The 13,200-nt window shown below is 36.6% G+C and overlaps 4 protein-coding genes across 4 annotated transcripts; all 4 read right to left on the bottom strand.

Moving 5' to 3' along the window:
- Nucleotides 1-3,664: 3,664 nt before the first annotated feature.
- On the bottom strand, nucleotides 3,665-4,390 carry LOC113329782 (pentatricopeptide repeat-containing protein At1g62680, mitochondrial-like). Its single transcript, XM_026576613.1, has one exon. The coding sequence runs from the start codon at nucleotides 4,388-4,390 to the stop codon at nucleotides 3,665-3,667; it is 726 nt and encodes a 241-aa protein (XP_026432398.1).
- A 25-nt stretch (nucleotides 4,391-4,415) lies between these two features.
- LOC113329545 (putative pentatricopeptide repeat-containing protein At1g12700, mitochondrial) lies at nucleotides 4,416-7,346 on the bottom strand. Its single transcript, XM_026576403.1, has 3 exons — nucleotides 6,442-7,346; nucleotides 4,707-5,153; nucleotides 4,416-4,624 (listed from the first exon to the last, which is right to left on the bottom strand). The coding sequence occupies exons 1-3, from the start codon at nucleotides 6,481-6,483 to the stop codon at nucleotides 4,601-4,603; spliced, it is 513 nt and encodes a 170-aa protein (XP_026432188.1). The 5' UTR covers nucleotides 6,484-7,346; the 3' UTR covers nucleotides 4,416-4,600.
- Nucleotides 7,168-8,814, bottom strand: LOC113329784 (putative disease resistance protein RGA3). Its single transcript, XM_026576614.1, has one exon. The coding sequence runs from the start codon at nucleotides 8,812-8,814 to the stop codon at nucleotides 7,168-7,170; it is 1,647 nt and encodes a 548-aa protein (XP_026432399.1).
- A 142-nt stretch (nucleotides 8,815-8,956) lies between these two features.
- On the bottom strand, nucleotides 8,957-9,898 carry LOC113329785 (putative disease resistance protein RGA4). Its single transcript, XM_026576615.1, has one exon. The coding sequence runs from the start codon at nucleotides 9,896-9,898 to the stop codon at nucleotides 8,957-8,959; it is 942 nt and encodes a 313-aa protein (XP_026432400.1).
- Between the last annotated feature and the right edge of the window lie 3,302 nt (nucleotides 9,899-13,200).

Raw genomic sequence — 13,200 nt, forward strand, 5'->3', positions numbered from 1 at the left:
ATTGTCTTACTATTACTACATCCGTCCCACTATTAGTTGACCTAGTCATTTTTAGATTTTGTCCCATTAATAGTTCATTTTATATTATTTGATACTCATGTTTATATTCGTTACGTAGGTGTTTTAAAATGCTTTTCAATGATATAAAATTTACGAATATCCGTGGTGTACTTTGAGAGATAAACCATTTCTAAATTGTACTACTAGGTCAATTAATAGTGGGACGGTGTGAGTAGTTTTTTTTTAGGGAATCACCAAAGCTTGCTGAACTCTAGAGCAGAGCTATACTAGTATATATGTTGATTACTTTAAAAAGATACGTTAATCTTACACCTCACAAGGATTAGGATTTTTCATTTTGCAGGGGAAAAATATTACTTTCCTTGAGGTGGGCTTAAAAGATTTCCCCTGCATTTCCTTTTTCTGCAAACTAATTTCATCAAAGTTAGACTTGAAGGCCGTAATTATATAAGTTTGTGCCCTGTCTCCGATAAACCTTTTTGTTTGCTATAGACAGAAGTGTAGTGCCATGTATGTATCAGGACTAAAGAGGCAAAAGCTGGTTGGTGATTGCTTATTTTGGTTGTTAAAAAAGGGCTTCAGCTGTTTATCCCTGATGGCAATGCTCGATTCATGTTGATTACGGGATTGCCTGCAGTCTGCGTAATTCATAGGCTGCTCATAGAACATGACATGTAAATCAGCTGTCTTTTCATGGTTGCGGAAAGTTACTATAATTTGTACAGGATCAATTAGCCATCCAACAGCAGGGTCAAAGAGCAAGCAATTGGCTTTTCACGACGCGGAGTATGAGTCTCACATCAACAGTATATTGATATTCTCAATTACAGTATGGTCATTACTGTAAGTACTAAGTATACAAATTTACTTTTATCACGCATATTTACCAACTAGTGGAACTTAAAGATGCACCAATCGTTAATATTGATTAGGGGTTGGTGGTCTCTCTTTGCTCAATTTGGTGACTGTTTATTAGTTCGTAATTGAATATTTTGATATCCTGGTTTATTTGAGTTTGCGCTTGTATTTGAAGAAAAAGACAGTAGTATTCATCAAATGTGCTTGGTAGAATTCAAGACCATGAACATATCATATCTGTTGCAGGTGATCTGGGTGTGGCAGCAAATTATTTTGCAGAGATAATGGCAGTATTATGTGGAGGTGAATGAGCAGTCCGGAATCAGTATCAAAATGTTTGCATTCAATCCGATTCTAGTGGGAACTATCTTTTCCATATTGAATAAAACTTGTGAGAGAGTCTGACAGAGATTGAAACACACAGTAATTTAGCCGACAACATGTGTTAGCAGGCACCAATTTTGACGAACAGTCTTCCAACTTTCCTCTACGCGTTTCATTTTGGGGTCCAAATTCATGGCTCAGAGAGATAAAGAAGAAACAGAAATGAAGGTTTCTGAATCCCTATCACTTTGCATCAACAACTGTGGGTTTAGATGTCGTTGGGGTGATATGTTCTGTTCGGAACATAGATATTCCGATCGACATGATTGTAGTTTTGATTATAAAGCTGCTGGTAGAGAAAATATTGCTCGTCAAAATCCTGTTGTTAAAGCTGCTAAGATTATTAGACTCTGAATTACTAAATTAATTTACAAAAAAAAAAGAAAAAAAAGATTGTTGTTGAAATTCAAATATTTGATTATATATGATCATACCATCATTTCTATCTGAATCATTGAAATGATACTGCAAGTCTGCAACTTTACAATATAACAAAACAGCATTCCTGAAAACAGAAACAAGACTTTTGCTAAAAACAGTGAAATGAACTTAAGTGGAGTTTTAAAATGACAAAGGCCAAAATGTATTAGCCAAATGAGGAAAAAATTAGGAAATTTACACACGCTACAAATACATAACACAACAAGACTATCATCCATCATGACCAACAACTAAACCAACTTTCAGAGACTCCGCGTTACCCACAGTTCAACCATTATTGATGAAAACTTCATGTGACATTCTTTCATGGATTTTCAGGAGACCTCAGGTACATCTGGATGTCAACTTAGAACTTCTTGATGGACCTTAGGCTAAACTAGACTCCTAGCTTGGGACGTCTTACTCGACCTGTTTCTGAATTAGACTCTAAACTTCTGCAAAGCCAACTCAGAATCAAGATCCCAATTCCTAAATTTTGGATCTATAGCATTGCTTTTGGAACAGGACAACTGAATAACATTCAGAAAGTTGTCATGCCAGAGGATCGGCTTAGGTTAAACACGGACCTAAGACTCTCCTGCGACAGAGACATTGCAGAATGCCACCAGATTTTTGCGACTTGTGCATGACAAAATGTAAGAACAAGATGCACAAAAAGATTACAGTACTGCATCACAAAATGCATACGAAAACTACGAAGTAAAATAAAACTGCAATGTATGCATGTAATCCAACAGATAAAACGGTGCACCAGAGGAAGAAACACGAGTGAAACGACTACATCAGGGTCACGGGAACAAGAAACGATCCTTGCTGGCGTATTAAAAGCATATTGTTTTTCCGAGCTAAGCAACATTAGCTTGTTACCCAAATGGGGGCTAAAAGATGGTTGTAGACTGAATTCATGGGGCGTCCAAAGTGTCAGACGTGCAGAGAAATTTAGAGTTGTAATGTGAATCTACTAAAGGCCTTGGAGATCACACTATTCTGAAGTTTGAATATTGTCACTTCCTCAGACCCAACAGGCTCATTGGGTAAACTCAAAAAGGTTTATCATAAGGGTTTGGGTTGGATTCACAGCTTAGATCAGCAGGTATACATCGCTTCTAGCAGCCTAGTGATATTCATTCTCTGTTCTTTATCTCACTGCCAAGACTTAGGCCTTCCTAGAATGATGACAGTATGTTAATTTGATAGGAAGAGCCGAAAGCGCTATTACGTGAGAAATAATATTGTACCAACCTCTTCTCACAATCTGTGCTTTCATAAGTCATAATCAAGTCACCGGCGAAAGGGACGACAATATATGTTTCAACTTACAAATTCTAACTTCAACAGCTTAAAAAGTGCACAAGAAACCCAAGTCATAAGAAGACTACGATTCGGTATATACAGACTCATGTGATAACATGTTTTAACTACAGCAAATATTTAAAACGGGGCTGTTGACCAGAAAATGTGTGCCTCATTAAATTTCTCTTGTCGCCAACTGAAAGAACTCCACCTTTTCGCATAGCTACCTCACTTATCGGCACAGCAGCCTAGCATGCCCTCTGAGTTTTCTGAACAAGCTCAAAAATTATTTCTCTAAATTAACAGAACATAAAACCCATAAACATATTAGCCTCACAAATGTCCCATAATAGCGTTTCTAATTTGTAAGACAAGGGAACAAAAAGAGGCAAGTAAAGAAAACAAATATTCAAGCTAACATGTTACTTTAACAATTATTTCGACAGATACAAAAACAAACCTAAAAGAATCCTGAAGATTTTTTAACTCATCCGCAGAAAGAGTTTTTACTAACAAGGATACAACACAATCACTCGGTACAAATTCTCTTTCCAGCATCTTGCAAACAAATTGCAATGCCTTGTCAATCTCTTTTGCTATAAGAAAACCACTGATGATGGTATCAGATGCTCTAGCATCTAGCAAACATCCATTTTCTTCCATCTTGTTAATTAATATGTTCCTCTAGTAACATCTTGTTACGAAATAGGCCTGTAATCATTGCAGTATATGTTACTACATTAGGCACCAATCCTTTTCTTGGGATATCATTAAAATGTCTTCTTGCATCTTCCAGCTTGCCAACGTGACAAAAACCGCTAATAAGAATATAGTACATTTCTATATTAGCTGAGACACCAATACTCTCCAAGGATTCAAACAATTCTATTGCTTCCTCCATTTTTCCGTTCTTGCATAATCCATTCAACACCGCATTACACACAACTTCATCTGGAGATTGACCAAAAGCTTGCATCTCATTAAACAAATTCTTTGCTGTCTTCATTCTTCCATCTCGGTATAGCCCTGCTAATAGTGTAGTGTAAGTAAATGTTGTGGGTTTCGATCCATTTTGTTTCATTTTCTTGAATAGCTGCATAGCTTCATCCATTTTATGCTTCTTGCCATACCCGTCGAGTAACGCATTGTAGTGGAACTCATCTGGCTCCAGGCCCCTATCCGCCATCGAGTCAAATTGTTCAATCGCTTCTTGCAGCCGACCTACCAAACATAGACCATGCATCATTGAATTATAGGTAATATGATCAGGTGGGATGTTTAACTTGTCCATCAATATGAATAACCCCCAAGCATCTTCCATCATACCATCTTTACAATGTGAATCTATTAATATATTAAAGGTTATTCTATCGGGTAAAATCCCTCGATACATCATTTCATCAAAATATCTTCTTGCTTCTTTTTGTTGACCATGTACACAATGACCATGAATCATATAAATTATAACTTATTATATCTCCAGAGATTCCTCTACCAACCATCTCGTCAAAGAGCCTCTTTGCCTCATCCAACTGGCTTGGATTGCAAAGTCCATTGATCAAATCTCTAAGCATTTCGGAGAAGAGAACCAAAGCTTTGTCAACTAGACCTCCTTTGCAAAGTGCGTCTATAATGGCACAATATGAAACAACATCAGGTCTGCAGTTCCATTTCAACATGTTGTTTTTTAACTGAAGAGCACGACCCACCTGATCAGATCTACACAGCCCGTGTATAAGAGAATTACACGTCATAGCATTAGGTTGAATCCCCGTCTGAGTCATTTTGTTGCACACTTTGGATGCAGAATCAATCTTCCCCTGTAGACACAACCCTTTAATCAGTGTAGTAAAAGTGACAGTATCAGGATGATAACCTCTCTTCAATATCTCTCCAAGCAAAGAAAACCCATAATCAACTTTTCCTGATTGACAACAGCAATTAATCAAAATATTGAACGTATACAAATCAGGTTTCACTCCAACCAAATTCATCTTCTTATATAACATAATCACATCTGAATAACATCTAGTCTTGGATATCGAACTAAATACATGACAAAATGTATCATTAGATGGCAATGGCTTCTCCAAAATCAACTGATCAAAGTATCTCAAACCATCATCAAGCTTTTTGATCCTTCCGGATATAAACTCCTGTAAGTCGTAAATAACAAACAGATCAATGACTGTAAGATGTGTTTTAAATCTTACATATTTACATATTAACAGCCATTATTTATCAAATTTTTTAAGGATTTAATATTTTTCAAAATATATACTGGAGTTTTCTAAAACTAACACATTTGAAATGCTATTTAAAATTCAAGTATGTGCATCGCACGTGGGGTTTTACTAGTATGTATAACAGCAACAAATCAATACCACACTCGGCAATTGTTTTACAAATACTACTCCAATCATTATCTGGCTGTACATATTGCAACGAACTGTTTCAAATGTTTTTGATCAAAATGTTGTAGGTAACATACACTGTGCACACAATGATGATGCAAATTTTCAACCTTCATTATCGACCATACTGTAAAGAATATGTGTCGATAACTTCCATTATACCTTTCTACTCTTCATCAACATCGTATCACCCGTCTCTCATATTGGGAATCACTTGTGCCAACTGAAAGCAAATCATAGTCAAATCTCGAAGAATAATTCACGGTGAACTAACTATCTATCTAAATTAATAGTTTTCCATGGTACCAATTAATATACAAATTTTTAGTGGAAGTAATAATAACTTTTCTAACCCCCCATATTACTAACTTACCATAGGTAACCGTTACTGAAATAACAAGGAAGAAGTGGATGTGTGTAAAACAGGAAATAATTAGTCCGAGCAAGTATTTTTCTGAAATCAGTCATGGTGTTGGTCCTTTTGGGTAGTGGGCACTACTCCACAATATCCTGGCCAACACTAGAACAATTCTCGTTTACCCAGAAGCCTCTATTGTTGTAACAAAACGTTGTTAGTTAGAAGTTATATACTTGTAGCAGGAATTGGTCCGAATCAAAATCAATAATTTCAGAACACGATAATCAGCTATGTGCATTTAGATGGATCTTTTTCCTTTCGAGTAAACATGCTTCACTAATCGGTAAAAAAGACCCAAATCTGAAAAAGAAACTATCTCTGAAGTGAAGCATTTAATCTATGTATGGGGAGGGAATGAGAAATGGTTTTTTGCTATAGTATTCCGTGAACTCATTACTCACTGAAAGGTCATTATTGATCGTATGTAAAATTGGTGTAACACTCAAAATGGGGTCTCTGCCTTATTACATTTTTTTTCTTTATAAATCTTAACCTTCTTCCTCAAAAAAAAATCGGTAAAAAAGACTATTGATTTCATTACTAAAATAAGTACTAATAGAATGTAAAATTTGACCATACTGATCTTTAAAGAAGACGGAGACTAGAAATTACCTTTTGTGAGGTTGAAGTCTGTAATCTTATGCCATTCTTCATTGGGAAAATGACATCTTTTTTGCAAAAGTGGACACCATGTAATCTTTAAGTTTTGTAGAGAGGTTAGGCGTAGCATCTGTTCTTCAGAAAGAAGGTACTTTAGGTTCTCGCAATTGTTTATGTTCAAGATCCGAAGGGAAGATATTTCGCCAAACCACTCGGGCAAACTCAACAGACAAGGAAAACCATTTATAGTGAAACACTGTAATGAAGTGAGGAGTTGAAGTTGGTCTGGCAAGACATACCCTAGAGAAGTCCACCCGAAGATCTCTAATACTCGGAGGGAGACGAAGTATTGTTCACTATCTGATTTGGTGGCTGCTGGGAATGGAAATGATATTAAGTCTTCTGAAAATCCACCAATGCTCAGCTTACGAAGCGCTGGGAGGTACTGTATACCATCTGGCAATGATTGAAGACTACTACATCCTTTAATAGCTAAATAGGTCAGAGAATCCAATCCCCTGAAGTCTGCAGGCAATACCGTTAATGAATGGCAATTCAATATTTCAATCTTGGAAAGAACGCTGTTAGGAACATGATCTGGTTGATAATGCTGCTGCTCCTCACCATCTGGAAGAAAGCCTAGAAACTCATTACAATTCCTGACCACTAAAGTCTGGAGAACGTTGTTGGCGCCTCGGAGCAATTTTTGAGGTAGAGAGGTAAGGTCCGGATGACTTTCTAGCTCAATTGAAAATTGTAAATTTTTGAGAGATGGAAATCTAGTCGGCGGGTTGATAACTTTAAGCACTCGGATATCTCCAACCTTTTAAGGCGAGAGAAACTAGATGTTGATGTCGACCGCTGGTCTCCTAACCATTCTTCCAAATTCAAGAAAGAAATTATATGAAGCTCTACCAAAGAAGGGAATGATGCTTCTTCATTACTTGATGCTTCTTCATTACCTTGATAGAACTCCTTACCAATTTGTATGATAGCTTTCAATCCTTGCATGCAAAGATATCTAAGAGATTGTAGTCGTCCAAGTGCAGGAAGGTGTATACAGTTTGCGCAGTTAAATAGAGTGATATATACCAAATTCGGAAGATGTATGGAAGTACTCATCCATGTAGGGAACTTTGAACCACCAAAACTAGAAATTCCTAACTTTTGTAGATTTGGATGAGGTTGGAGGTCATTCATCACCAGAGTATGTTTGGTAATTCTATTAGAATCATCAGGCGTTAGAAAATCCCAATCCAGTCGTAAGTGTGCAATATTTTTCTTCCCCATTAAATTTGCTTGTTTTCCATTTGTACCACTTCCCAAATTTTCAATAATCAGTTTACCTCCAAGAAGATTTAGATCTCTCAATTCTTCTATACCATAACCTTTGCCTTCTCCCACAAATTTTTTAAGTTTACTTAATCTGCTTACCTCTCTTGGCATTTGAGTCAAATAAGCTCCAGCGAATGTGAGATATTCCAAACCGATCATATTTCTCATGTCTCTGGGAAATTCTTTCAATCTACATCCTCTGAGCCTTAAAGTTTGCAAAGTGTACAGCTGGCTGAAATACCTGGGGAAAGTTTCAATGCGGGTATGTGAGAGATCAAGATACCGAAGATGCTTTAGTTTGCAAATCGACTGGGGAAACTCTTGAATTCCTGTGTGACTTAGATTTAAAACCCTCAGTAAACTCAAGCTGAAGATCCTATTAACCCAGACACCTTCACCATTGTATCCATATAACCGAGGAGAAAAAGAAACAAAAGTGTGTAGTTTGGAGGCTTGATAAATCTCGGAGGGAATTGCTGAGACATCATCATCAAGGACTTGTAATCCCAAGTGACGAAATTCAGATGAATGATTAATAACTTCTGGATTATCATCTATTGTGAATATCTCACCAATTAGTTTCACCATCCGAGACTCACTCCCAGCAATTAATATTGCAAGATCGTGCACAATATCATGCATCCTGCAAGACTTGACATCCAGCCATTTCTTTTTGCGTTCATCCTGGAAAAAAGAGTTTAACAACAAAATTTTGAAATACTCGTTACCTACAAATTCTGGCGATGCACATGCTTGCCAGGGACTATTAAGGAATCCCTCTGCCATCCACATCCTAATAAGTTCCCTCTTCGAAAAAGCATGACCCTTGGGAAAGATCGAGCAATATGAAAAGCATCGTTTCACATTTGGTGATAAGTGATCATAACTCAACTTCAATATAGACATGATCTTATTTTCGTCTGTTGGCAGATTCCAAATTGCGCTGTTCAAGATAGATAACCATTCTTCTTCATCGTTTCTGGAGTAGAGCAAACTCGCAAGAGTCTTTGCAGCTAGAGGAAGACCTCCACACTTGCTCACAATTTGCATCCCTATGTTGATTAGATTTGGGGTATTCTCTGCACCTCCATGTGAAAATGCGAGTTTGTCAAATATAGACCAACAATCATTTTCCGGTAAACTTTGTAACTGGTAAATCTTGTATCAACAGCCTGTCTTTGGAGGAATAGGTTCAGCACTTCGCAGTCATAACAATTTTACTTCCTTCAATCCTCATACCAGATAAAAGAACTTTCAACAATTTCTCTACATCGATGCCATAATTTGTCCACACATCATCGAGTACTACCAGGCATTTCCCCACCTTGAACCTCTCTTTCAAGCGATTTTCAATGGCATCCATGCTTGACTGGCGGTCAAAATTGGATTCCAAAAGGTCCCAAAATATCTCCTTGACGTTTGATTTTCGGGACACAGAAACCCAAATTTTGACTTTGAAATGATCATCAGCTAATTCTTTCCATACCAATTGAGCAAGTGTGGTCTTGCCAATACCTCCCATGCCAGTAATGCGAACAACAGAGTAACTTTCTTGGTTGCATTTGGCTCGACTATCAATTAATAAATCTAATATTCTTGATATATCATCTTTCCTTCCGACAACAGCAGCTGAATCACTGATATGCGAAGATGTTTCTGGTATATTTTCATTCATGGCAGTATTAGAACCAGAACTACCCATCTGTTTAATAAATTTGAATTTCTCCATACCTTGTGTGATTTCAACCAACTTTCTATGGACATCTTTTATTTTATGAGCTATCTTACAACCAAATCCAAATGGTTTTGAGGGCAATAACCGCAAGAAGATACTTACATTTTTCATTTTACATCGAAGATCTCTATATTGAAGTTCGTTCAAAATGTCCTCAGCATCATAAGCCACATCTTTGAGTTTTTTCAACCAAAGTCTCACTAACCGATCATTTTCTACTTGACGCTTCTCAGCATCGTGCAATACAGCATCAATTAGCTCTAATTTCTCTGAAAGCTTTTCCAGTTCACCCTTGACACCCCTGACAAGAGCAATCTCGTCGGAACAATAAGTTAACACCTTGGCGATTAATAACTTGACTATTGGGGATACAAAAACTGTAGTCACTGCTAGCTCCATTCGCGGATTTCGTTCGTTGTTATTACCACTGAAAGAAGGTTTTGATAATAAATCTCTCTAATGCTTGATTAAATGTCTCCCTCTGAGTAGCTGTATAGGAGAGGATAATTACAATGAACAAGTTAAGCCAACTGCTGTGGAGTAAGGACAAATAAGGGACTACGGCTACGTAACACCATTACCAACTCAAAAACTTTATTTAAAAAAAAAAGATATGACCATATCATCAAACTATTCAAAATAAAATTTCTGACTCTTTCGGTACAATATCCTCGATTCATAATTGATGTCGGTTATTGTCGGCCTATATTACCTACATATTCTATCTGCCGTCCCATTCAATTAGTGCTGTCAACCGATGAATATCCGTCGGATATTTAGAAATTTGTATCCGATAGATTAAGCGCTATCGAATATCCAATATCCAATAGTATTATGTAGGATATCAAAATTATATATCGATTTTGATAGGCTAAGCTATCGTATATCCGATAAATATCCGATAATATCCGGTTATAATGAAAAGAGCTTAAAAACTCTTATAAAACATGTTCATAATTAATATTTATCGGATATTTATCTGACAATCGATACTAGACTCTAAATTAGGATAAATTACAAATAAGTTCTTACACTACCGGATATCGGATATTAACAATTTGGATTGGGTCTAATCCGTTTTCGATATGTTAAGGAAAAAATATCCGATCTGATAAAACGGATAAAATCTTATAGGATCTCGAATATTCGGAAACGGATTATGAATATCGGATAAATATTGACAAGCCTACATTCAATGTCCAACTTATGAAACTAACCCCGTTTACATAATTTTGGACATTCTCCATCCAAGACTTGGTTAATCACATGGTGGAACCTGACCCTGCAAAACCCTCCCAATACCCTCTCCTCTCATACATCGAAAATAGGCAAAATGAAGGCTTTTCCTATCATGGAATATTAGGAGATGAGATGCAATTAAAGATATGTTGTGTGCTTCTTTCCCATTAAGAACTAATAAGAGGGGGAGGCCGGGAGGGAAGGAGAAAACTTTTTTTATTTTTATTTTTTTCTGACACATGGTAATAATTAAGTTAGTAACTACTTGACAGTTGAGACATGTAATCTGACGCGATGGATATTTGTTTTGTATTGTTGGTGGAATCAACGCATCTTTATTTGAATGAATAAATGCTAAACAATTATGAATCAAGGTTCACAATAATAAAAAATAGTGCAAGATTACTCCTCCGATGATATAATAAACATGCCATAGTTGTCACTTGTCAATTTTGTCTTTGATAACGATCCAACCAATAAGCACTGGACAATAAACAGAGTTTACCATTTATAAAAAGAGAAAGTTCTACCTCAAATGTGTCATACTCAAAAACACAAAATTGATTTGACTTGGTATTCTTATGGACTTGACTTGGTATTCTTGTCTGGTTGTTACTCTAACCGCTCTCAAGCTCGTCAACATTATTTGACCGGTCTAGTGGTAATCAAGAGAAGTCTTAACTGCTAATGACTCGATTTATTAGAGATGGACCTTAATTAATAAAAAATTAATCTAACAACGATCTAGATACGAAACTAGTATCATTAGATAGATCTCGAAAAATTATGTGAAATGGACTACTTGAACGTGTCAATCGGATACCGGACGAGGAAGATAAGTTCAGAGTTATACGAGGGCAAAAATAGTCAGTTTGCATCCAAACCGACCTGGCTGCCCTTATTCAAGCTATTGGGTGCGTCAGTAAGTTTTGGTCGGTCTTATCCCCTGTCGATCGAGAACTCTCATTTTATTTTCTTCTTCTCTTTCATTCATCTTCTTCTTTCTTTCATTCTTCTGTTTCTTTTCTTCCCCTGTTCGTTCTCTTCTGCGAGTGATTGAGAGAATCATTTAATGGTTATGAGTAGATGATGAAGGGGATGTTGTAGATGTGAATCGTGATGAAGAACAGGAAGGGTTCGAATCTGGGAAAATCAAATTTAGGATTATAGATTCGAATATTGCTTTGAATATTTAGAAGATAAGATATAAAGCTATAGAGAGTTGAAGCATCATGGGTTTAAGTTCAATTGAAATTCTGAAATTTAGAACTAGGGTTTCTCATAGATTTTAAATGAGGATTTGTGTATTGTTCTTCCCCAAATTAGTAAATTAGGGTTCTTGACTTGATTGAGGATGTATGTAACATGTTGAAGATTGGTTCGAGAGCCTGAATAGAAGAAGAAGATTGTTGTGTTGATTTGGTGATTAAGTTTCAGAGAAGAAGATTAATTGTGAAAAAGTAATTAGGGTTTGGGAGAAATTCAGAAGAAGAATTAGAAGACGAAATTGAAAGAGAATTTGAAAGATTAAAGATGGGTTTATTAGGAATTAGGTTTAGACCGAAGAATTGTTGGAGATTGACAATTAGGGTTATAGAAGTTATGAATTGAAGCTGATGATGGATTAGGGTTTGATTCTCGGTTTTAAGGAAGTGATGAATATGCTTATGCTATTGTTGTGTGTTTTGATGATATTGAATTTGAAGAACAAAGAGTTGTGGGTGTTGTTGAACTGTGCAGTACTGATGGTGTTGAAGATAGATGAATGCTAGGAAATTTGGGAATAGAAATGAAATTGAATCATTATAGTTGTTGCTCAGTTGAGATTGAAGTTGAGGTGATAGAGGTTGAATTGCTAGTTAGAGATAAGGGCTTTACAAATGAAGGTGGTTGTGTTATAATGGTGATTCATGTGAGTCAGAGTTGTGGAAACTACCAGTGGAGCTGCAGATTGTAATGGTACTTGGGGTTTTGAGTGTAAGTTTATCTGAATTGAGATTGTAATGAATTGAGTTGAGATGTGGTGGTTGTAGGATTTTAGTTAATGATTGTTGTGAAAAGCTCAAAGCGGCAATTGCAGGTAGGCATAGTTGTAATTGTAATTGATATTTGAAGTTTAATTGTTTAATTGAATTGATGTAATGAATGAATTGAAGTTGAGCTAGAGTTAAGAGTTTGGTGTTACACCATGATGGTGCATTAGTGTTTTTTTTCGCCCGAGCAAGGGTTTAGGCCTGTTAGTCATCCCAGTCAGCTTAGCTGACTCATTAAGTGTGTCTGACTCAGCTACCTGACTGAGTTGAATCCTACTTGACTCATTGAGTTACTTATCCTGAACTGAGTTGACTCAGTTGATTTGACCTGGACCTTTGACCCTGGACTTGACCTTGACTTATTTGACCCTTTGACCCGACGTTGATTGTTAGAGACTGTTAGTTGATCCGAGTGGATTGGGACTTAGG

This window comes from Papaver somniferum, unplaced genomic scaffold, assembly GCF_003573695.1.
Source record: "Papaver somniferum cultivar HN1 unplaced genomic scaffold, ASM357369v1 unplaced-scaffold_117, whole genome shotgun sequence".
Taxonomy (NCBI): Eukaryota; Viridiplantae; Streptophyta; class Magnoliopsida; order Ranunculales; family Papaveraceae; genus Papaver; species Papaver somniferum.